This window comes from Chanodichthys erythropterus, chromosome 6, assembly GCF_024489055.1.
Source record: "Chanodichthys erythropterus isolate Z2021 chromosome 6, ASM2448905v1, whole genome shotgun sequence".
NCBI lineage: Eukaryota > Metazoa > Chordata > Actinopteri > Cypriniformes > Xenocyprididae > Chanodichthys > Chanodichthys erythropterus.
The window spans coordinates 6,510,503-6,536,434 of record NC_090226.1 but is presented as its reverse complement, the minus strand read 5'-3'; the positions used below and the strand labels follow the sequence as shown (position 1 = coordinate 6,536,434).

The window sequence follows — 25,932 nt, the reverse complement described above, 5'->3', positions numbered from 1 at the left end:
TACTCTAGTCTTCTGTCACATGATCCTTCAGAAATCATTCTAATATGCTGATTTGCTGCTAAAGAAACATTTTGTCTTTATTGTCACTTTTGATTAATGTGTACTTGCTGAAAAAAAAAGCATACAAAAAAAAAAAACTTACTAAACCCCAAATTTTGAATGGTAGGATATGCATATATAAAGAAGAACATATATTTACAATACTGTAACTGTGATTTTAAAAATGAGGGATGAGTAAATAATATTTTTTTTGAAAATCAACATGACCAGATAAATGCTGTTAATAACTTGTATGAAGAACTAGACGTTTCCTCTAGAAATGCCCTCATCAGCACTTCAGCCTTATCTTTCACTAGTAAGAATGTATAGGGGAAAAAAAGCACATATTGCATTTTTAAAAACTTCAAGCTTACTATTTGGCATTCTGTTTTTTTCTAAGGAGGGTGTGAGTTACTCTCGTAAGTATTTCTGCTGACACCAAAACTGAAACACCCATAAACATACCCTTTACTGACCTTATACACTTCTTCTGCTATACAAATAATAAAGGGGCTCTTATACAATTATGAGACTCAAACAGAAACACATATACACAAATAATAATGCCACGAGTGCTGTCATTTTTCTTGTTCACCCATTCCACACAACCACATGAATGTTCAAGAACGTTCACACACGCCTTCCTGTTATGATGAGACTGGGTCGCATTTCATCCCTGGAACTGATAGGAGAGCAGTGACTATAAATATAGTATGAACTCTCACCAGCTTTTCCGACTTCAACTTCAAACATGCAGATGCTCACTTTAAATAGGTATTTTAACATTCCCACAGCGCAGATAAAAAGAAGTCAATGGAAAGCAACCACAAAGAGCAGTGTTACTCATAAAGTGCTTGCATTGCATAAACTGAATACTTACTGTAAGACATTTGAGTTTGGAAATCTCCCATTGATTTTGACACTGTTAGAATATTCACAACTCAAAATCCAATTTAGCTATGTCGTCAAAATATTTGCATACTGGATTATTATTGGTCGCCTTTCTTACATTTATTTACATACTAAATTTGGATTGGGACTAAAGGTTGAGACGCGTTTACCGCAACATGCTAATGTACATATCTATGTAAATATCTGTTCATTAATAAGATTTTCAGATGGGTAGATCCAATTCAGAAATCTAATTTTCGGTATTCCTGCTTAAATTATAAACAGAGCCTGCTCTTTATTTAAAGGGACAGTTCATCAAAAAAAAAAAAAAGTCATCATTTATTCACCCTCAAATTGTTCTAAAGGCTAATTCACACCACACCGACAACAGCCAACAAACGCCAACAAACTCTTCTGTTGGAGTTTGTTGGATCGGTGTGGTACCCCTGTTGGCGTCTGTTGGCGTTGGTCAGAGTCGGTTTTCACGTTTAATCTGCGTTTGTCGGGTCGTGGAATGTTTGCGCGGTGTGAACAGTTTTCCAAAAAACGGCAACAAACTCTGACGTAATCTGACCCGGCAACGAACCGTTGCCATGACGATGAGGCAAGTCCCCTGCAAAGACAGCTGTTTGATCGCGCCTGCGCCTCACTCACACACAACAAAGCACTGCAAACGTGACATCGCAGCTTGTTCGTTATAAAAAATAAAATACAGTTAAAAAAAAAAAAAATATATATATATATAAGGCTGGATCAGGCTAATGCGCATGCGCAGACCTAAATGCGCGTCTCTTTGGAGGCGCGCGTCTGACTGTTTCTATAGAAACCGGTGATACTAACAGCCGCTAAAGTGACGCGATGACTTTATCAGTCGGCAATTGGCTCTTATTTAGAAGGCGGGACTTATTCCGCCATATTGCGCGTTACACTTTCTCCCATTCAAAACAATACGAGTGACGTGTCTTGTGTTATTCTATAGTCTTTGGTATGGTCTCGTTAATAAAAAGGGTCGCGCTAAAAAAAAGAAAGTAAAAAAAAAACATGTATACCAACCGCAGCGCAATAGGCTACGATCAGATCGATGGCTACAGCGTTTCGGATTTCAGGTTAGTATTTTTGTTTTGCCTCAATACTTTAATACAATGAAAACATATATGATACTATATTATTAATATAATAAACTTGCCTGACAATATTGTTAACACGGTTACACGTATAGTTGTGGAATTTTCCCAGTCAGACGTCACTCGTTTGTCGGTGTCTGTTGGGGCGGTGTGAACATGACAGTTTTTTCTAATAGAATTCTACATCCAACGAATTCTAATAGAATTCTAAATCCAATCCTTGTTCGCTGGTGTTTGTTGGCGTTTGTCGGTGCGGTGGGAATTGGCCTTAAACCTGTATAAATTTCTTTCTTCTGCTGAACACAAACGAAGATATTTTGAAGAAAGATTGTAAACCAGGCTGCTTTGGGGCACCATTGACTTCCATAGTAGTAAAAAAAAATACCATGGAAGTTAATGGTGCCCCAGAACTGCTCGGTTTCCCACATTCTTTAAAATATCTTCCTTGGTGATGACAGAATTTTCATTTTTGGGTGAACTATCCCTTTAAAAAGTATTGACGCATTTATATCAATCAGAGATCTGTCAGCGCTTTCTATAATATAGTATAATATTCTATTATATAGTATAATATATAATATGCAGTTGTTCGAAAAATCATCACATGTCAGCAAAGCGTTTTGTTTACTCAGAACTAAAGCATAAAACCTAAACTTAACCTAACTAAAACTTACTACGCAAGCACTTCTGGAAATACAAATAATATAATTATAAAATCATTTACACTTGATTCTGCTTAGATTCATTACATACATTTAGTCCCAAACCTCACATTAAAAGTTCATTTCACAAAAAAATTTATTTATAGTGGTCATTATAAACTGTTGAAGTTGCGTTTGTATGGTTTGTCAGATCAAGAAATCAGAAACTAAGATTGCGCACAAGCCATAATTTCCCAACTTACCTGGTTTGGCTACATTTCAGTTTCACTAGTTCATTAGCATAATGTGTTTTTGACCGGATTAAAGCTAGTAAATGTGTTATTACAGCAAAAACTCTAGTGCAGAACCAGGACACTATAATGACTTGTGAGATTAATGTGAAAAACAAAGTGGTAAAAATGATATTTCACGACATCCCTGTTAACCACGACAACTCCTATTGTTGTGTCTCAGCAGTAAATGTAACAGGAACGTAAACTTGAATTAACGCTACACAGAGGAAGTGTGAACAAAAGTGGTGGTCTGATACACTTACACACAGTTTCACCAGCGCACTATCTAAAACAAGGCCAGTGGTAAAAACACATGCACACAAACACACACTGAAACTATCAGGTGAGGTTAACTGCACGCAACCTCAACACATGGACATTCTACAAAACGGCTGTATTGTGGTGAAGTCACGTTGACAAACACCAGCAAAAAAGCTCAAAGAAAAAGAGAACAAGCACTAAGTAGGACGACTACGTCGCGCGAGCGGGAAGCCCAACTAAACATAGCAAATAATAAAACCAAAAATTAAAAAAAAACAAACAACCTCAGCCACATCCAGCTCATCATCAAAGGCAATTAGCTGGAAGAGAAGAGCATACAGCAAAGTTAGTATTGTGAAGGAAGGAATCAGAGAACGCTCAGAGAACAAATGTTCGTTAGTGACATAACACAAGATTATTGTGATTGTTATTTATTAGCATTAGCCTTGAAAGCATTAGTTGCTAATTACAAAAACGTATGATGTAAATGTGACCAAATCTGGCAATTTACAGTTAAAGACCGCATGAATTCACTTGATGAGTGCAGTGCTCTTTTCTTTTTGACTGCTGTTTAATGGTTAACCAGTTAATTATGAGCATCCCTAGTCCAGACATGAAATAATAACCATAAAACTCTCATTTTGATTTCATGGGGTCTTTACAGCAGATGTTTTATATAGCCAAAATTACCATTATAATAAAATCTCGGGTGTTCAAATATGGTAGTGAGGTTAATTGGGTGTTAATTCATTTAGTGCTAGCAAAATACTATAAATGGAGAGAGGTTCTTATATTTGGACGAAACCCACATTAGTAAAATCAGCATGTTTTATTAAGTGTTAGAAGGACATAAACAGATGCATGTGTGTGTTTGTGTGCGATTATGTATATACATTATATAGGCTAATAAAAACAGCATGTCAGATGTGTAACATGGCCTTTGAACTTGATTTTTGGCAGTACTGTGTAAAGACCTTTAAGGGCCTGTTTTTTAAAGGTAATAGGAAAAAAAATACAGTAGCAGACGCCAAGGGATTCTTGGACTTTTTTATCAAGATGTATAATAGTTCTGTAAAAGGTTGTAAAAGTGGAAGGGGATATTTTTTAAATGCAATGCATGTGTGCGTTACCTTCTCCCCATAGCCACGGTCTTTCGTCATCATTTCTCGAAGCGTCTGCAAAACTTTTATACACAAACGCTCCTCGTTCTCCTCTAAAAGTTGTTTAGTGTGTTTTATTAATCTGAAAGAGAAAAACAAAGTTTGCTTTAATAATGATAACATCCTCAAGGCATGATTCAGGATCTATCTATATGCTTTTATGGGATGCATGATATAAATAAAATAAATTAAAATAAAATAAAATAAAATAAAATAAAATAAAATAAAATAAAATAAAATAAAATAAAATAAAATAAAATAAAATAAAATAAAATAAAATAAAATAAAATAAAATAAAATAAAATAAAATAAAATAAAATAAAATAAAATAAAATAAAATAAAATAAAATAAAATAAAATAAAATAAAATAAAATAAATAAAAAACTCTTGACTTGAACTGAGAAAAACAACAAATGAAATGAAACCAAACTGATCTGAGCTGTTGATAGACTGCCGTTTCACATTGTAATGTAACTCCATTCCTGAATCAGCTAATCCTGCAGCTCAGGATTACTCCGACAGGAGCCATCACACGCAAACAAACACAGACGGACGCACAAACACACAGGCAATCCCATTATGTCTCTCACAGCACGACGACACAGTGAGGACAGATGAAGGACAGTAAGCACTATTGTGTGACTGCATAATGCGGCCCATGTGCGGAAGAAACAATTATTGATTATTCATAAATAGAGGCTTGAGGTTTAATTATAGGACTATGAATGCACTAGCTCTAATATAACTTGTTTTCACCAAATTCAGTGAAGGCAATCACACTCTACCGTTCAGAAATCGGTGATGAAGTCTCTTATGCTCACCAAGGCAGCATTTATTTGATCAAAACACAGTAAAAACAGTAATATTGTAAAATATTTATATATTTTTTTCTATTTAAATAAAATTTAAATGTAATTTATTCCTGCAATGGCAAAGCTAAATATTCAGCAGCCATTACTTAAGTATTCAGTGTCTCTACTGGTAAATGTCGGCAATAAAAATACAAATATTTAATTCAAAACTTAAGGTATTAATAGTTTTTAATTGTAACAAGGTATTAATTGCTTGACTTCTATTCAATATTTGTGTGTGCAATGCATTTTTATGCTTGATGGTCATACTGTCACTGAATTACATTTCTGATTCCAACATCATAAAATAAAATATTGGAAAAAAGGTGCTTCAAATCATACCTCCTTTATATGTTTTATGTCACCCAATAAACCTGATTCACGGATATCACTGGCTCATTGCATAAAAAGGAAGACCTTTATGACAGTTTTGAACTCTCAATCGGGAAGTGTTTTATGGTTTAATGTTAATGGGAAAAGGAAACGCACTTTGAGATGAAGCCTCCGCTCTCGCACTTCCGTCTGGCATCTGTGTTCTCAGGAAAGAGCAGCTCCGGGCGGTGTAGTACGTCCACCAACACTGAGAGCTCAGCTTGAACCAGGGGTCGCAGACGATCCTCCAGAGCAGACACTATGTCCTGACAAACACACAAAGTAACAAATTCAATTATTTTGTTCATGTGCAACTAATGACTATAGTGAGAACCATATTACAGCAGCTGACGATGTTTTTGAAAAATTCTTTACAGGTTTTCTACTAGCATTGGGTTTAAACCCAAAATATTCCCAAATAGGCATTTACATTTCGCTTTGAAAGACAAATCTTCAGCCATCGTCTTGTCAGACAGCTCCTCACTCTTGTGTTAAAATAAATCCTGATAAATGAAATATGATACACTACTGTTCAAAATTATGGGGTCAGTAAGACTTTTTTTAAAATGTTTCTGAAAGAAGTCAGCACCAAGGTTGCATTTATTTGATCAAAAATATATTTAAATGCAGTAATATTGTGAAATATTGTTACAATTTAAAATAACTGCTTCCAATTTTAATATATTTTAAAATGTAATTTATTCCTGTGATACACAGCTAAATTTTCAGAATCATTACTCCAGTCTTCATTCTTATAAATCATTATAATATGCCGATTTGCTGCTCAAGAAACATTTCTTATTATTATCAATGTTGAAAACAGTTGTGCTGCTTAATATTTTTACAGGAAAACCTGTACATTTTTAGGACACTTAGATGAATGGAAAGTTCAAACAGCATTTATTAGGAATATTTTTTTAACAATGTAAACATCTTTACTCTCACTTTTGATCAATTTGGTGCATCCTTACTGAATAAAAGTGTTAAATATAAGAAAAAAATCTTACTGACCCCAAACATTTGAACAATATTGTATACATGGCACTGCACAATCTCCTGTTTGTTACAAACATGAAAGGGGGGGGAAATAATCCAATTTTTATAGATTCAAATATATATCTTGTAAGAGAAAAACAATGGCAAATACATTAGGTTTGAGCTGTTTGAAAGCAACTTACACTGATATATCTTAAAATATGTCTGTTCCATTGTTTTGTTTCAAGATGCACACCAGTAATGTTTTTCTTTTTTTTCCTAAGGCACATTTATAAAAAGCTACTTAAAGGCCCTATTTGAACGAAGGCCTAATCCTGGCTTAATCTAAGTGTTAATCTAAATGTTTGTTTTCCTTTCATATGTCTAACAAACAGGTGATTGTGTCACTCGCAACATCATATATGAAATGAGCATCTCTGTTTTTCTGTAAGAAATTATGTATTGTAGCCTATATAATCTTCTTTGGCACTAACAGGTGTGGTAAAAAATAAAATAAAAATTGGACTCAGGCCACTCATATTCTGAGCACCAAGGCCGAATCCAGCAGCCCTGAGGCACATAGCGTAGACGTGAGCTGTACAAACGTGTCTGAATAGTCGCCAACTCATTCCACAGCTGCGCAGGGGTGGAGACAGACGTGATGAAGCCATGGTTTACCGCAACTTGCTCACTCACCCTTTCCTCCCACCCCCCGGCTGGATGACACCCTTCCACTGACCTCTATCGCCCCTCATCAGTCTTCTGAGTAGAGTATGAAAGCAGTATTTTTAAATAAGATGGAATGCATGTTTCTAACCACAACACAACCTTTGATGACGAAATGTCTTCAGCATTTCAACACTCAAACGTATGTCGCACCTTTCAAAGAAAAAAAATGCTCTTTTTCTGTTAAACATGACAGCAGAGACTTCTTGAGACCACTGGAAACTTATCAGCAAGTTGCTGTATCTGTTCTAATGTGGCCAAATGGGTCATTAGACAAAATGAGTGTCGTGTGAAGGGCTTGACATTAACACCCGCCAAATGCGTGTGGATTTCAGCAGTGGCGTGTAACGCAGTCACTCCTACTAGCCACTTTGGCAGGTACAATAGCCTATATATATTTCTCAGTTGTAGTGTTTTAAAAAGGCATCTGAAATAAACTAAGTGCAAAGTAGTGTTGTCAAAAATATCATTTTTTTTTATACATATCGATACTGAAATATCTGAAACACTTTCAATACTCATTTTCCGCAGAATAGATACATGATACCAGCTGTGCTTTCTCGCTCTCTCATCTCTCCGACAGCGAGATGACAGACAAACCAATCTCCCCTGACTCGTTTCATTTGCTCCGCATGAATATTGTTGGTGTAACATGGCTTGAATTCCGGCGTGGGATTGTGTGTATTGCGCAAAATTTTACTTATTCCCGCAGATATTGTTCTCAAACCCAAAGTGCGCACACATAAAGCCGCCAATCAGTACTAAATTGAGTACTTTTCTGCTGTTCATTTTGCGTAAACAGTCAAATACATACAAAATAATGCAAAATGCCGGAGAGTATTCACATAAAAACAGTCAGTTATGTTTTAATTGACCGAAACAATTGAGAAAGAAAACACATGTGGATTCATGCATCAGGTCTTAAAGTGACAGCAGCCTAATATACGTGCTGCCAAAACATGAGATAATATTAAACATTTCTATATGGAATTTTTTCCCTATGGTATCAAAGTCAAAATTGTGGCCAGTAAAATTGCTGAGTGGCTAGTAACTTTGGAAAACCACTAGAGAGTGGGATCCCACATATGGGATTAAGAAAGTTCAGAGACGTCACTTAACTACCAGATTCAAACACTTCTTTCGCGCTTTGGCTGGCACTGAGCCAGAGACGGACGCGCTCAGCAGCGCTTGTCATTTATCACAACTGTGCAGTATTTCCAAAAACATAATGTTTATTTTAGGTTTCAGACATTTAAATATACATAAGTACTAGTAAAACAATACATTTAGAGTTTCACTGCTGTCTATGGAAGCAGCAATAACAATCAATTCAAATATAATTTGCCGATGTGTTTTGTTCATATCAGATAACGTTACACATAGTGTAAGTAACTATAAAGTTTACTCTTTTTTTTCTCCCAGATCACTGGCCACTTATTTACATGTATTTCGGGAGAAATAGATGTATTCACGTGCTGTAAACCTGACTGACCGGACTCTCTGACCTGCTGCGCAAACAAACATGGCGGCGCCAATCTCGCGTTATAAATCAAGATCATTTACAAAGGTTTTTTAGTGACAAAACACACTCACTGACATATTTGGAATTGGAATATCAGATAGTTGATGAGATGGTAAGCAAGTTTGTGAATATTTTGAATAAAAAAGGAGAAACAAAATAAAAGCGATACATCTGTCAGCGATACAATGTTATTGTGGCTGCGGTGTGTGACGTGACAAGCATGAAGCGTTGCCATGGAAACATTAAGGGGAAATGTTCTAAAGTAACGGGCGCATTGAATATTTTAATTTAAACTCACGCACTGAAAGGTTTAATTCCTAATTCAATTGCATTATTATTATTATTATTATTATTATTTAGTCTTTTCATGCAAAGTGATAATATAATTGCACTTTTATTTTCTCTATTTGAAAGTTTTTGATGTTATTAATGATCCCGACTGTTACGTAACAGTCGGTGTTATGTTGAGATTCGCCTGTTCTTCGGAGGTCTTTCAAACAAATGCGATTTATATAAGAAAGAGGAAACAATGGTGTTTGAGACTCACTGTATGTCATTTCCATGTACTGAACTCTTGTTATTTGACTATGCCAAGGTAAATTCAATTTTTCATTCGATGGCACCTTTAATAAAATACATTTTAATACATTTTAAGAGTTAAACTTAAAAGCCTAGTTTATTACCACAACCTCCCTCCAAAGTGGGGAATGGCAGAAAAGGTTTGAGAAACATTGCTGATTTATCTAATAGAATGTTTACAATCTTACAGAAACCATCTTATCAAACTGGACAAGGCACCTGTTTCATAAAATGATCCATACATTATATGTGTGTGTGCTGGGGATCATAAGTCAGTGGGGGAATCAGTGCCAAAAAACAACCGTTATCAGAATATTCCACCAGACTAAATTTCCCAGGCCCCACATCTCATCCTGACTCAACTTCCCCATAACAATGCACGTGAATTCCTGGAATGAGTTTCCTGTTTCCCCACCTCTTCAAATTCCATTTTGCAATGCGTCTGGAATTTCATAGGTCAGGCAGTTATATGCCTGATTGACCAACCAACCAAGTGTATTACCAAACAATGATTTGAAGTTAATCTTAAAAAAAAAAAAAAAAAAAAATGCCATTTTGACGCAATATTTAAAAACAAAAATACTACGTCAGCTTCCTCATCGGCTGAGTCCGCGCCTTCACCTGCAGCCTCTCAATGATGTTCCTGTAATCTTTGGAAGTCGTGAGCGTCGAGTCCCTTCTGGATGCGTTGCGAGCGGACATCCTCCAATTGAGGAGGGTCTTCTGTACCACATTGTTGGACTTCACAAACAGGTTATTCACCTGGCTGTCCAAATCCACCGGGATGGCGATGGCTCTGCTCTTGGCTAAATGAGACAGTTGAAAATACAACTATTACATGCACACTTCGTGAATGGTGAAATCATTTCCTTAAGAGGCGGTCACACTACACTTTTTTCGTTCTATTGATTACCATTCATATGCATACGAATGCTGGAGACTGGAAATGCAAGCTTATGCGAAGAATGTGCAAGCTTATGCGTTCAATTAAGTTTGTTGAAATCTGACCTGCGAATTGGTACGTAAAGAAGTGTGCCAAATTGATAAGGCACAGCTTGAACTCTTGGCTGAATTAAAAGAACATACATTAAAAAAAAAAAAAAAAAAACTCTAGTAAAGTTGTATAATTTTACTTTTTGGATTTATTATGTTATATGCTGAATTTACATTTATACCACAACCGCTGCAGTGTCTGGAGAAATCTCAAAATCTAGTGTGACCGCAGCTTTATTCTTCAGTCAGGTTTTTATTTGAAAGACAACAGAGAATGAATGTAGAGATAGATGGGAATGATGTTATCCTTTAGAGCAGTATGAGGTTCATTCCCTGTGTGAATTTATGGAAAATATGAATGGTCACGGTCAAATACTTACCCACATCAGACAAAACCTTAATGCAGCTCTCCACTGAGGCTTTCTGAGCGGGAACGAGCCAGTTACAGTGGTAAACTCTGAAAACCCCCTGCAGGAGCTGCACAAACACAGGCTGCCGGGTCTGGAGAAGAAGAAAGAAAAAACAACACAAGGGGAAAGGAGAAAGAAAAAGAGATATTGTAAAAAGCTGAGGAAAAACAGATTTAATTTAGGCTTTTATTCACATATAAACATTCATCAACTCACACATTAGTTGTGGTAAACGGAAGCTCAAGCATGTTTGTTTGACGCACGAAAACCAGTGAGGTTCGAGTTTGAAATGACATGAGGGTGAGTAATTAATGACAGAATTTTAATTTTTGGGTGAACCAACCCTTTAAAGGAATGTTCCAGGTTTAACACAAAAGCTCTATCGACAGCATCAGGCAATAATTAGGACTCAAATAAAAAAGCACTTATTATACATTAAAAATGTGTGTATTTGAGCTTTATACTATAGTTTTAAATGAATGAAAACATTAGTTAAACATAATTCCTGTGACTGCTGCATGTAAGCAGTCCATTTCTGATCTGGTTTCCGAATCTGGTTTCCATGTATCCACTACCGTTCAAAGAAATGAATACTTTCATTCTGAAAAGATGCATTAAATTAAGATTAAAAAGTGATAGTAAAGACATTTCTAAAACTAAAAAAGCTTCCCATTTCAAAGAAATGCTGTTCTTATGAACTTCTATTCATCAAAGTATTCTAATAAAAAATGTATCACAGTTCCCACAAAAATATTAAGTAGCACAACTGTTTTTAACATCGATAATAATGATAAATGTTTCTTGAGCAACAAATCAGCATATTAAAATGATTTTTTTCCGCCACACTGGGGGACTGGCTTCTGTGGTCTTCCTCAGCATGTTACAAATGCTATCGATAGATCTTAACTTCCATCGTGTCCAGCATTAAAAAAAAAGACAATCTACAAAAAACAAACAAACAAACAAAAAAATCCACCTATATTTGGGCATATTTCTATCATTTTTATTGTAGATAAAGGTTAAAAGGTTAAAAGAAAATGATGCATAAACACCTCCAGTGACAGAAACTATTTACCAACACATCTTAGCACCAACACAATGGGTGAGAACCCAACAACACTCACAAGGAAAATGCGTAAAGCTAAGAGGAAGGACGACATGTTTACCATGTTACATTTGTGTCACTAGTTCCAACGCTTTCTAGACAACTAGCCTAGTACACACGAGGGGCTTAATTGTGAATTAAAAAAAATAACACCATAGTGTCATCTAGTTTTCCACTCAGACAGGCTTACTAGAGAAGTGTCTAACCCAAACTACGTCACAACATTCCATGTGCAACCACTGTGAAGTCATTACAAAGTGGTACCTCAGTTATTTTGCCTAAAATGGAGGCCTGCCACAACAAAGAGAGATGTGAGAGATTAGAGAAGGAAGCTGTCATGAAGCAACACTTCCAGGAAAAACGGAAAATGGGGTGTAGGGTCTACACACGACATGGTATTAGGAGGTACTTCCTACTTTACGATGGCAGACTAAAGTAATATTAAAAAATAAATAAATCTAGATGATGATCTATCTGTCTGAATTTGGATTGGTCAAACTACCCCAGACATTTACTATGTTATAAAAGATTCATATTTCAAATAAATGCTGCTCTTTTGAACTTCACTGAACTTCTTTTGAACAATTCATCAGAAAATCCTGATGAAAAAACTGGAGTAATGAGGCTGAAAATAATAAAATATGTAAAAAATATATGAAAATACAAAACAGGAATTTTAAAACAATAATAACATTTCACAACATGACTCTTTTTACTGCCTTGGTGAGCATAAGAGGCTTCTTTCAAAAACATTAAAAATCTTACCAATCCCAAAGTTTTGATGGTATTGTAAATATAAAATATAATTATTATATCTAAAAATATGATATTTTTTAATCAGCTGCAATCACATCTAATATATAAAAATTCATGAGCACATAAAAATTCATCAACAGTTTTCCACCCCAGTATGTACTGTATGTATGGTATTACTGTAATGTCAAAATAAATGATATATACTGCAATTTAAATTGCATTTATACATCATAGTTGTATTAACACACCATAAAATTGAGAATAATGTAATGATGTCAAAAAATGTCTAAGTTTTTATGCAAGACTCTTCTATTTTGACCTGTAAACAAATAGTAATTGTAAATATTGTACCTAAGCTCTTTAGAGAATTGGCTTCATGGCATCATATCACCTAAAGCCAAGAAAGACTGTTGTGAAAATAATGGTACTGTACATTGTTATTTTTGAGATACTCAGTTTTTATTTTTTTATTTTATGATATTAATATTTTAAATTAGTATTTATTTGTATATTTTCCATTTTGACATACTATTATAGTTTTATTAATATTTTGAATTATTACCATTTTGATTTTGGTTACAGTTTTTTTTTTTTCATTTTTATTATTATTCATTTTTTATTTTTTTAATGTCTATGCAATTTTTTTTTTTTTTTATTTCATTTATAGTTTTAGTTTTAGTTTTATTTAGTTTAGTTTTGCCCTGGCAACTAGATTAAAAATGTTTTTATTCATATTTTATTCTATTTAAAGTAACTGAATTTTTTATGGTTTTAAATATCCCTGATACGGTAAGGTTCAATACTGACAAATATAGTTTTATCAGTGCACATAGATGATGGGTGAGTGAAAAGTCAGACGTGCTACATGGCAAGATGGTCAACTGTGCTGTACTGTATTACTAATACAATCTCAATGGAAAGAAATCAGGTTTTCCAGGAAAAACTAAACTATCGGCCTCCACAGCCACCAGCGCCCTACAAACATAAACACACTATGTGTCTGCGGGCAAGATCAGCCCTAGTTTCTCACGTTGCGAAATGGAGATGTGGGAAGTCTGCTTGTGTTGATGTGCAAGAGCATGAGAAGAACAGAATTCTTGGAAAGCTCTGACCAGTGCATCATTCGCCAGTGGTCGGGCCGATTCTTTAGAAAACCACAAGTGTGATGAAACTGCCTGAATTTCTACAAATCCTATGGCTCTCACAAAGGGCACCAGCAGGTTAGGGCTAGAGGAGAGGAGGAGCTTTTACAGATACTTACGTATATATGACGTGCCACCTAAGCCAGGAAAGGAGTGAACAGGGTTAAGATATTATCTGGAGGGTTTATTTTCCATGTATGTAAGATAAAAGTGTATTAACTTCAAAGAAATCAAACCGCTTTATGAACTGAAGATGCAAATGGTGGTGAACCAAAACTGAACTGAAACTGAAAGCAACATATACTTAACATTTGCAAATAAATCAGTAGCATATGCTGTCGTATTGGGGTCATTACCTGTAAACTAGTGCTCTGGTCGGAGAAAGGAGAGCTGAAAAATGTCGTCACAATACTCATTACGGTTTCGGTCACGTAGCTTTCTAACGTCGTGTCAGCGTGTTTGCGGTCGCTTGTATTGTTGCAGACCTGAATGCAAAACAACCATAAAGAATAGACAGAATTATTGTGGGCTTGAGTCATTTACTTCAGTAAGCACAGTCAGAACATACACTGATTCACCCCTTTCCTGCATCAAAAAAGGTTCAGAAATCATATAAATAACACATATTATACCACAAATAATGAATCACTCCTACTTGACTTTATAAAAAAAATCCCACAGGTATTTAAACAATGTTAGTGGAACGCTAGCTAGCAAGAGATTGGTACTTTTTGGTACTTTACACCTAAACGATTCATTGGGGTTGAGAAAAATCCCCAAAACGACTTGCATTACCCTGCATATGTCAACCAGAAAGTTCTCAAAGAGCTTCCACATATGGTTGCTGGTGTAGATCTCCTTCATTTCGACCTCTGTGTCCACGTAGCAATGGTTCAGGAAGTTGATATAAGCAATTTTAACCTAAAAAGGATAAAGAATATACACACAACTTATGAAGTCAGTCACATTTTGGAGCTGCTTGACCTAGAGAGATGACATCATTTAGGCCAGTGGTTTTAAAGCAGGGTTCCGAGGCTCACTATTGGGCCTTAGGAGACTTTAAAGGGGCCATAGGATGACTTAAAATGCATTCATGGTGAGCATGAGAGACTTTGAATAACCTTACTGATTCCAAGCTTTTGAAAGGTAGTGTTAATATAAAAAATGTATAAATATATATATAAAATGTGATTTTTTTAAAATCAGTGGCAAAGGCAATCACATCTAATATGTTTATATATTTATTTATTTTAATTTGAATATCACTTAATTTGTATGTCTCAAAATAATATTTTATGAATTACTCAGAATTAAAAAAAAAGAACTATATCAAATGATCATGCTTTCACTTCCTAAGTATTTTTCGGGTAATGCATTTTCTGAGAAATGACCTTTTTTAGGGACATTAACAAAAGAAATCTTGAGAATCAAGCACATTTCCCACCCCTCTTTACTCTAAGTTTTACATGTTTTATGCATTAAATAAAATAAAAATTTAAAAAATTATGCAATTAATTTAAAGGAGACCTATTATGCCCCTTTTCACAACATGTAATATCAGTCTCTGGTGTCCTCGGAATGTGTCTGTGAAGTTTCAGCTCAAAATACCCCATAGATAATTTATTATAGCTTGTCAAATTTGCCCCTATTTGGGTGTGAGCAAAAAACACGCTGTTTTATGTGTCCCTTTAAATGCAAATGAAAAAAAAAAAAAAAGGTACTCAATGCAGCTTATTCTGGCCAATAATCACCAGCTTACACAAGAAGAGTCCATCTGACCAACATGTAAAGTGACAATTCACAGTTTGTTTTCTTTTAAAGTGCCATTTAAGGGAGGGTAAACACATGATACCACAATAAAATGTTGAGGAAAAACATTCAAATGATGCGGCATTAAGCTACAGACCACCAACCTCAGGAATGCAGTCTTTGTGCGTGACCACACGGACAATATCATCCAACGGCAGCAAGGAGTTGCATTTGATCTCGGTGTAGACGTTTTTGCCCTCCGTGCAGACGGCCAGCAGCTCCACCAGATGGATGTGGTACATGAGGGGGCTATTTTCATCCATCCGGTCGCGCTCTGAACGCATCATCTGGACCAGGGTCTGGAAGGAGGCCCGGTCATTATAAAAGACCAAAACGTCCTCCCCAGAGTTCACCAACTGCAGAAAAAAAGAGATTTAAGATTAAATCACATGAATAATTAACAAAACTGAAATAATTTCATCACATCAGCCACCCACCTCGGCCATTACGATATCCTGGCATTTCTTGATAAACTTGTTCTCTGCCTTGACGATGGTCTGCAGGAACTTCAGGTACTGCACGTGCCTGCCGTGGGTCTCTATGCAGTGGACGAAGTGCTGCACGACCCGCTCGTTCATCTCACTGCACAGCTGAAAGTTGTTCATGAATATGTGCTGCATCGTGATGGCCTCCAAGATCTACAGAAGATAAAAGAGACAAATCCGATATATGTGAGGAAATTACAGTTTAAAACACTCGTCACTGGTGACGTCCTGGTTGTTCTAGCACCTTAGAAACAAAGGACTTTCAGTCAAATTGAGCAAAAAGTGGTGAGTGTGGTGCTGAAATACCCCATTTCCTAAGAGTATAGTTTTCAATTTAGAAAGAACAACCATTAGGAAAACATAGAAGATCAAATGGGATCCTGTCTTGCCAATTTGATGCATATCTTCTTGGTTGTAAAAGATACGTCAATTAAATACTTGCAACACTTAAATGCAACATGATAAATATGTATTCAGGGCTTGACATTAACATTTTTGCTCAGTTACTAGCCATTCAGCATTTTCACTGGCCACAATTTTGACATTGATACCATGGGGAAAAACTGCCATATAGACATTTTTAATATTATCTCATAATTTGGCAACAGGTCTATTCTGCTGCTGTCACTTAAAGACCTGGCGCATGGATCCATTATATCGTTACATGTGCGTTTTCTTTCTCAACTGTTTACGTTCACCTAAAACATAGCTGACTGTGTTTACGTAAAAAAAATGGCATTTTGACATTATTTTGTGTGTATTTGACTGTTTAAGCACAATAAGAAGCAAAAAAGAACTCAATTTAGTACTGAGAGGCGGCTTTATGTGCTGCACTTTGGGTGTGAGAACAAAATATGCAGGACTAAGTAAAATCATGCACAATACATGCAATACAGACCAAAATTCAAGCCCTGTACAATATTCATATGGAGCAAATGAAACAAGTGAGTGAAGGGAGGCAGGTTTGTGTGTCAACTCACTGTCGGAGCTGCTATCATGTATCTATTTAGCGGAAAATGTGTATTGGATTGGCATAGCATTTCAGATACTTCAGTAACAATATGTATCGAGCAGTGTATGTATTTATAAATATGCAAACTATAATAATTATAAAGTAAGTGATAGCCATAGAATCACCAAGAGTCTGATATGACTGGAATGGTAATAGATAGTGTATATGAAGAATTTTAGATTAAATGTAATGGCATTCCATGACCCTAACAACACCCAAACAGTGCAAATAACACATGGGAACATTAAAATACCACAAAAATATGACTACAATTAGTCTAGTCATGATGTCATGATGAACTATGAATCATTGTCATGTTGCTTTTAAAACTTGTTTGAGATGTAGCAATATGGAAACTGAGAACACTCGTCATTGTCACCAGCCCCCACCCAACACTCATCCAGTGATGAAACACAATCAAAACACAGCTTCACCGATGTGTGTCTGACTCTGAGATTGAGAGCTCACCCCAGGATTGAGGAAAAGGTTGATGTGTTTGTGGAGCAGGGCCTGGTTCTGCTGGTTGCCTGCGCAGAAGTTCTGAAGAAACTCGTGAGCCAGTTTCATGATCTCTTGCATTCGGACGTCCTCACCCTGTGAATATATATATATTTATGACTTTTTATTATATATTATATATTATATATTATATATATATATATATATATATATATATATATTATATTATATTATATTATATTATATTATATTATATTATATTATATTATATTATATTATATTATATTATATTATATTATATTATATTATATTATATTATATATTATATTATATTATATATACAGTACAGTCCAAAAGTTTGGAACCACTAAGATTTTTAATGTTTTTGAAAGAAAGTTTCGTCTGCTCACCAAGACTACATTTATTTAATTAAAAATACAGTAAAAAAAAACAGTAATATTGTGAAATATTATTGCAATTTAAAATATCTGTGTACTATTTAAATATATTTGACAAAGTAATTTATTCCTGTGATGCAAAGCTGAATTTTCAGCATCGTTACTCCAGTCTTCAGTGTCACATGATCCTTCAGAAATCATTCTGATATGATGATTTGGTGCTCAATAAACATTTATGATTATTTTCAATGTTGAAAACAGTTGTGTACTTTTTTTTTCAGGATTCCTTGATGAATAGAAAGTTCAAAAGAACAGCATTTATCTGAAATACAAAGCTTCTGTAGCATTATACACTACCTGGGGTCAGTAAGAATTTTTTAAAGAAATTAAAGAAATGAATACTTTAATTCAGCAAGGATGCATTAAATCAATCAAAAGTGGCAGTAAAGACATTTATAATGTTACAAAGGTTAGATTTCAGATAAACACTGTTCTTTTGAACTTTCTATTCATCAAATAATCCTTAAAAAAAATATTGTACACAAATATTTTGTACAATTGTACACATTAAATGTTTCTTGAGCAGCAGATCAGCATATTAGAATGATTTCTGAAGGATCATGTGACACTGAAGACTGGAGTAACGATGCTGAAAATTAAGCTTTGCCATCACAGGAATAAATTACTTTGTGAAATATATTCAAATAGAAAACAGTTATTTTAAATTGTAATAATATTTTACAATATTACTTTTTTTACTGTATTTTAAATTAATAAAATGTAGCCTTGGTGAGCAGACGAAACTTCTTTTAAAACCATTAAAAATCTTAGTGGTTCCAAACTTTTGGACTGTACTGTATATATATATATTATATATTATATATTATACATATATATATATATATATATATATATATATATATATATATATACACAGTACTGTGCAAAAGTCTTAGGCACGTACGTCAGTATTTTCACCCCCCAAAAAAGGTTTTAAGCCAGTTATTTATATCGTTTGCTGTAGTGTGTCAATAGGAAATATCCGTTCACATTTTCAAACATTCATTTTGCCATTAATTGTAATAATCCTGTGAGATTTTTGAATACACAATAAGACTGATAACAGCCGGTGCTCCACATGGAGATCAGAGCTCACCATCATCGAATCCATCTGTGATTACATGAAGAAACATATGAAACTGAGACAAACCAAATCCAGAAGAACTGTGTCCGTGCCTCCAAAAGATTTTAAGAAACCTGCCCCCAAAGCTACCTGAAAAATGATGCCCAAGTATACCTGGACAAGAGCCGTTTTAAATGCAAAGGGTGGTCATACAAAATATTGTTTTGATTTAGTTAATATAAGTTAATTGATAAATAAAATCTATTTTTTAAAAACATCCTCACTTTACAGCATTTTTACACAAGTGCCTAAAACTCTTCACAGTACTGTATCTTTGCAGGCAGGTTTCTTCAAGCATCTTAGAGACACGGCCACAGTTCTCATGGATTTAGTTTGTTTCAGTTTCATATGTTTCTTCATGTAATCACAGACGGATTCGATGATGTTGAGATCAGATCACTGTGTGGAGCACCGGCTGTTGTCAGACTCCTTGTGTATTCAAAAATCTCACTGGATTATTACAATTAATGGCAAAATGAATGTTTGCAAATGTGAACGGATATTTCCTATTGACACACTACAGCAAAAGATATAAATAACTGGCTTGAAACCTTTTTTGGGGGGGTGAAAATACTGACGTGCCTAAGACTTTTGCACAGTACTGTGTATATATTTAATTTATTGTAATTAAATAAAACATGTCTGGAATAGAATGCCTTCACAATAATTAATGATTCTTAAGGAAAGTAATAACTTGTCATTCCATTAGTTAGTCTGATTAATTTCACTTTATTTTAGATAATAACTGCTCCAACTGATCCATAAGTGAATCGAAACACACTGGTCACACTGCATGTTTTTGATTCACTAAAAAGAACCGTTTCACGAGAGTCATTCCTTCAAGAAGCAGACTGCTTCAGAGTCATGCATTCAAGAATCGAAATGCACTGGTCACACTGCATGTTTCTGATTCACTAAAAATAACCAGTCCACAAGAATGATTTCTTCAAAAAGCAGACTTCTTCTGTCAAGTTGCATGTTTTTGATTCACTCGAAAGATCTTAAATTTAAGAGTCATTCATTCGAGAATTGAAATATACTGATCCCATTGCATCTTTCAATCAGATCATAAGAATCATTCATTTAAGAACCAGATTATACTGATTAAGCATGAAGCTTTTCATTTTTTTGAAAGATTCTGAAGAGTCATGGATCGAAAGACACCGGTCGCTTTGTTTTTGATTCACTAAAAAGCCATAAGAGTCATTCATTCAGAAATCAGATTACTCTAAATGCAGTATGTTTCATGCAGTAGATTCAGTAGCAATGTTGTGGAATGGCTGAATAGCAGGTATTTCAGTATGATTTTCCATCCCCATCGGCTGAATAATGCACATTTGAGAAGCATTAACCGAAAGTCATTCTACGAGTGCCACACTTATTAGACTCGAGTACACTAGACCAGACTCATACTGCACCTTCTCATAAGGGATCTGCAGCAGCTCAAGCACCACTGAATGAGCTCCCATGTTCCTCAACAGCCTCTGCTGCTGTTTCTTACTCTTCTTCCCTGACGGTCCTTCCTGCACACACAGCTTGCTAAGACGTAGGAGGATCTAGAGAGAGAAAGACAGATAGATGATGAGCTGAAGAGGAGAAAATTAAGTGAAAAAACACTTTTTATCAAAGCAGCTCCAACTGCAATAGCTGTTACATGTGGTGCTAATTGCGTCAGCACTGGTTAATTTGATCTACTTTAGTTAAAGAGGCTATATAATTATCTTCGCCAGTTTTTATGATTAGCTACATCGACAGACTGCTACCTTATACAGCTCAATGTTCACAAGCATGTGAATGACACTTTACCTCCTTCACGTCTCTGTAATTGTCACTGCCATTTCCTTCTGTCTTTTTTTTGTCTGAACCCGAGTCCCTCTGCATAAAGAGCAGAAAACATACAAAGGTTAAAATGAAGCAAGTGTGAATGTTTTATTCTATTCAAATAACAAGGGTCACTATCTGAAGAAGACGGCCTTGAAGTAAAATAAAAATGGTAATTGCAGGTTTAAAATATGTAAGATATGTAAAATATGTTTTTTGTCGGTTTCACAGACAAGTCTGTCCTACTCCGAGTACACGACGTGATGCCGCAGCACGCAATAAAAGGTAACTTTCCATGTTAATCAGAGTTTTTGTCCTAACCTGTCACAACAACACAAAGTATGGCAATGATAATCTCAGGTAATGTTTAATATGTGCTTTATTTAATGTTAAAAACGTGTACTGTGACTTTGAATATCATAAATTCATAAATATCATAAATTTAAGGAAACAAAAAAAGTTCAAATGGTCAACTCACTGTGAACAGACAAGTGTATTCTATGACAAAGATTGTATGTATTTTAAAGGGTTAGTTCACCCAAAAATGAAAATTCTGTCATTTATTACTTACCCTCATGACGTTCCACACCCGTAAGACCTTCGTTCATCTTCAGAACACAAATTAAGATATTTTAGTTAAAATTCGATGGCTCAGTGAGGCCTCCACAGGAAGCAATGTCATTTTCTCTCTCAAGATCCATAAAGGTACTAAAAACATATTTAAATCAGTTCATGTGCGTACTGTGGTTCAATATTAATATTATAAAGCGACGAGAATATTTTTGGAGCACCAAAAATAACAAAATAACTACTTATTTAGTGATGGCCGATTTCAAAACACTGCTTCATGAAGCATCGGAGCACAAATTAATCAGTGTGTCGAATCATGATTCAGATCGCGTTTCAAACAGGTTTCAAACATTTCAAACTGCCAACAGGGGAAATCACGTGACTTTGGCGCTCCGAACAGCAGATTCGACACACTGATGCTTCCTGAAGCATTGTTTTGAAATCGGTCATCACTAAATAAGTCGTTATTTTGTTATTTTTGGCGCACCGACAATATTCTCATCGCTTTATAATATTAATATTGAACCACTGTACTCACATGAACCGATTTAAATATGTTTTTAGTACCTTTATGGACCTTGAGAGAGGAAATGACATTGCTTCCTATGGAGGCCTCACGGGGCCATCGGATTTCAAGTAAAATATCTTAATTTGTGTTCCGAAGATGAACGAAGGTTTTAAGGGTGTGAAACGGCATGAGGGTAAGTAATAAATGACAGAATTTTCATTTTTGGGTGAACTAACCCTTTAATAATGTTAAAATGGTGTAATATTCATGAATTTGTATATGTAACGTTACTTAGCCTATCCATTTCATTGAGAGTGCCCGGAGCTTGCCGGAATTAAATCATATCGTGTCTGGTTAGGACATGGCGCCTTTAAGCTGCTTTAACTGAAAGCAACTTGCACTGACATGTCTTAAAACATGTCAGTGCCATTGTTTTGTCTCAAGATGCACACCAGTAATGTTTTTCTCTAAGGCATGTTTATAAAAGCTACTTAAATGGCCTAATCCTGGCTTAATCTAAACCCCCTCTGTGAAACCAGGACAAATTTTAGGCCCAGTTTTTAATTATAAGAAAAAATTAACAATTTAGCTTTTTTTGTTTACTCTGATAAATAAATGATGGTGCAACCAAGCAACAAAAATTATTATTATTTATTTATTTTTATTTTTTTTCAAAATAATTCCATCAAATGATTTACCCTGGTACCAAACTGATGAATAATTACATCAAGAGAGGGTCCGCGATCTTTAGGGAAGAGATCTCAAACTAATTATTGTTAAAAACAAATGCATTAAACAAAAAAAATTTAACAAAAGTGAAAAAGCTAAATTGAAACTTAAATAAATAAATAAATAAATAAAAATTAATATTAATTATGTGAATAGCTTTGCAAAAAATAAAGAAATTCCTAAAGAATTGCCAATGCACTAACGTTCAGTGTTGTTGTTGTTTTTAAAATAAATTAATACTTTTATACAGCAAGGATGCATTAAACTGATCAAAAGTGACAAAGACATTCATAATGTTACAAAACATTTCAGTTTCAAATAAATGTGGTTCTTTTGAACTTTTTATTCATCAAAAAATCCTGAAAAAATATTATCATGGTTTCCACAAAAATATTAAGCAGCACAACCGTTTTCAAAAATGTATTGAGCAGCAAATCAGAATGCTTTCTAAAGGATCATGTGACACTGAAGACTGGAGTAATGATGCTGAAAATTCAGCTTTGATCACAGGAATAAATTACATTTTAAAATCTATCAATATATAAAACAGTTATTTTTGAATTGTAATATTTTTTTACAATATTACAGTTTTTACTTTATTTTTGATCAAATAAATGCAGCCTTGGTGAGCAAAAGAGACAAAAACATTACAAATCCTACTGAGCCCACTTTTAAATCGTAGTGTACATTTATGCGGCAGGTTATAGAGGTCAGGCAACCCTCAATTTCAGGGGGTCTCTGCTCTGTTTTATATCCACCAAGGGGTTTCTTTGCCTACAAAAGACCCCTGCCTTAAATAATAAATGTTACCACCTTCTTTTTGTGGTCAGACTCTGCCGGGAGTCCGTCCCCTGCATCCATGCCTTCATCACCCTGACGCTTGTACACCCAGAGCTCAGATTTTTCCACATTAGATCGCAGCTGGTCAAGGTCCGATTTGATCTGCTTGTAGTTGTCTACGTCCTGACTGGTCACTAGAAGCTGAACCTACAGGGGAAAAAAGCAACATGAAAAATTGAAATTAAATTATGCATTAAAACAGAAATGGTCTAAACAAAACTTACAAAACTATTCAGCTGGACTCATTGTTTTAAATACCTGTTTGAAAGCCATGAGCACTTCTTGTCTCTGACTGAAGTGCCTGAAGAGCAGATGTAGCGCTCCAGACACAAGCGGTGGATAGTCATGCATGGTAAGGTGCAGCAGAACCCTCAAAAATGTTCTGCCACCATGGTCATCAAGATCCAGAGGTGTGTTCTCCTCACTGAGTTCAGAAAAATGGTTACATACAGTACTTGTGTACTCTTACAAAGACTTTTGCATCTTCTCATTCAAGAAATGAATCTTTACCTTCCACCAAAGATTCCTTCTGCTTGCTCTTCAATGTTCTCAAAGTCCAGAGCTGTGAAACAAACAGAAATGCTCTCATAATCTTTAGGGTAAATCATAGGTGATAGTGAATGGGGAATACTGTATACCTGGGATACTGTTGGGCCCGTCAGCATTTGCGGCTGGCGTTGCATCAGTTTGCGTGTTGCTCTCGTCAAACTCTCGTTTGAAGATGCACAACAAACAGGAGATCCTGTAGTCCAGTCGTACATTCAGAATAAACTAAACAACAACAAAAAAACACAAGGTTCAGTATTTTAACCAGATTTGTTCTCTAATATGTCTTGCATTAAAAATGGTGAAGCTAATTGGTTCATCAGATTGGATATACTGATATATTGCTTTTTTTCAAAGGGCTAAAATGCTGCAAAATAAAATAAAACTTGCGCAACGTAGTACACAATGACATGACGTACTATGCGTTATAACGTAGGACATGGCATTGTGTATTACGTTGCGGAAGTTAATGCTTTTTAGACGCAAGTCTAATGTGTATGGCTGTTGTGCCGGAATTTCATTAATTTTACCTTATTTTTCCTTATTTAAGTTTTAAATAAGGATATTTCTGTTACACAAATGCACTAATTCACTTCAGAAGGCTTTTATTAACCCCACGGACCCACGTGGAGTATGTTTTATGATCGATGGATGCACTTTTTTGGGCTTCAAAATCTCATCCACCAATCACTCCCATTATAAAGCTTGGACAAACCATTATATTTTTAATTTAACTCTTGATTGTGTTTGGCTGAAAGAAGAAAGTCATATACACCTAGGATTGGTTGAGGGTGAGTAAATTATGGGGTATTTTTCATTTTTGGGTGAACTATCCCTTTAAGTTTGCTTGCAATAAGTTGCTGGCTGCAGTTCACTTAACGGCCAACGGTGTCACTAATAACAAGGGTGATTCTGAATTCTACATACAGCCCCTTTAATTATGCTTTTAATTACCTGCAGGATCTCTATAATCTTTAGTTTGGTGTCCATCACCAGAATGTCTTCCTTCTCTGGTTCTGTCTGGGCCTTAACCACATCACCGTCTGGGGGTGTTATGGGGGTTGTTGGTAAGAATCCACCCCCTCTTAGAACCACCTGCGTCATCAGCTCCCCAACGCCATGTATGGATTTCATAACATTGCTACCTGAGAGAAACATAACCATCAAAAGTGTTCAAACTTCGGATTAAACATGTCTCCTTTTACATTTGATGTTCTAGTGATTGTTTCAATATCAATAGCAGAACCAACAAAGGATGTCAAACTTTCTGATCTGTTGACTCAAACTGAAAAATATCACGATTGAGGAGATTTACTTTTGGACTCGTCTCCTTTTTCCATTTTGTTGATGGGATAGATAGTGCTGACGTGAACGCAGTCCAAAATGGCCAACAGGATCTTGGTCAAACGCAACAAGTCGCTGAAGTTGTAAAATCCAAAGTAAATGAGGTTTCTTGCTAAATTCACAACCTTAAAAAAAAAAAAAAAAAAATCAAAAAGGCACGTAAGAGTTAACCACATCTAAAACGACCCACATTTCTCACACTTGAACAGCAAACATTGGACGGTGGCTTACCTCAAAAGTGAGTTTGTTTTTCTCTTTATCAGAGAAAGGAATGTTTTGACAGACCACATCTCTGAGATAGTTCTCCACAAAATCCATCGTGAGAGAAAAGCGTTCCTTTATCTCGTCTCTGCTGGTTCCATCGTTATCATAACTAGAACAAAAAGA

At 35.3% G+C, this 25,932-nt stretch overlaps 1 protein-coding gene across 7 annotated transcripts in view; it reads right to left on the bottom strand.

Annotated features, from left to right (window-relative positions):
* itpr1b (inositol 1,4,5-trisphosphate receptor, type 1b) overlaps window positions 1–25,932 on the bottom strand; it is a 163,042-nt gene that overhangs the window by 84,383 nt on the left and 52,727 nt on the right. For 6 of the 7 annotated variants that reach the window (XM_067387899.1, XM_067387901.1, XM_067387902.1 and 3 more), the window contains 18 exons: window positions 25,777–25,918; window positions 25,517–25,670; window positions 25,156–25,346; window positions 24,294–24,426; window positions 24,166–24,217; window positions 23,914–24,079; window positions 23,629–23,802; window positions 20,994–21,062; window positions 20,606–20,743; window positions 17,616–17,741; window positions 16,088–16,288; window positions 15,755–16,006; window positions 14,637–14,762; window positions 14,198–14,326; window positions 10,809–10,929; window positions 10,057–10,241; window positions 5,751–5,899; window positions 4,380–4,491 (listed from right to left, as the gene is read on the bottom strand). In XM_067387899.1, coding sequence (XP_067244000.1) covers window positions 4,380–4,491; window positions 5,751–5,899; window positions 10,057–10,241; window positions 10,809–10,929; window positions 14,198–14,326; window positions 14,637–14,762; window positions 15,755–16,006; window positions 16,088–16,288; window positions 17,616–17,741; window positions 20,606–20,743; window positions 20,994–21,062; window positions 23,629–23,802; window positions 23,914–24,079; window positions 24,166–24,217; window positions 24,294–24,426; window positions 25,156–25,346; window positions 25,517–25,670; window positions 25,777–25,918 — 2,620 coding nt within the window. Of the gene's footprint in view, window positions 1–3,533; window positions 3,570–4,379; window positions 4,492–5,750; window positions 5,900–10,056; window positions 10,242–10,808; window positions 10,930–14,197; window positions 14,327–14,636; window positions 14,763–15,754; window positions 16,007–16,087; window positions 16,289–17,615; window positions 17,742–20,605; window positions 20,744–20,993; window positions 21,063–23,628; window positions 23,803–23,913; window positions 24,080–24,165; window positions 24,218–24,293; window positions 24,427–25,155; window positions 25,347–25,516; window positions 25,671–25,776; window positions 25,919–25,932 lie in introns of all 7 variants that reach the window. The other variant, XM_067387904.1, reaches the window with a different exon arrangement.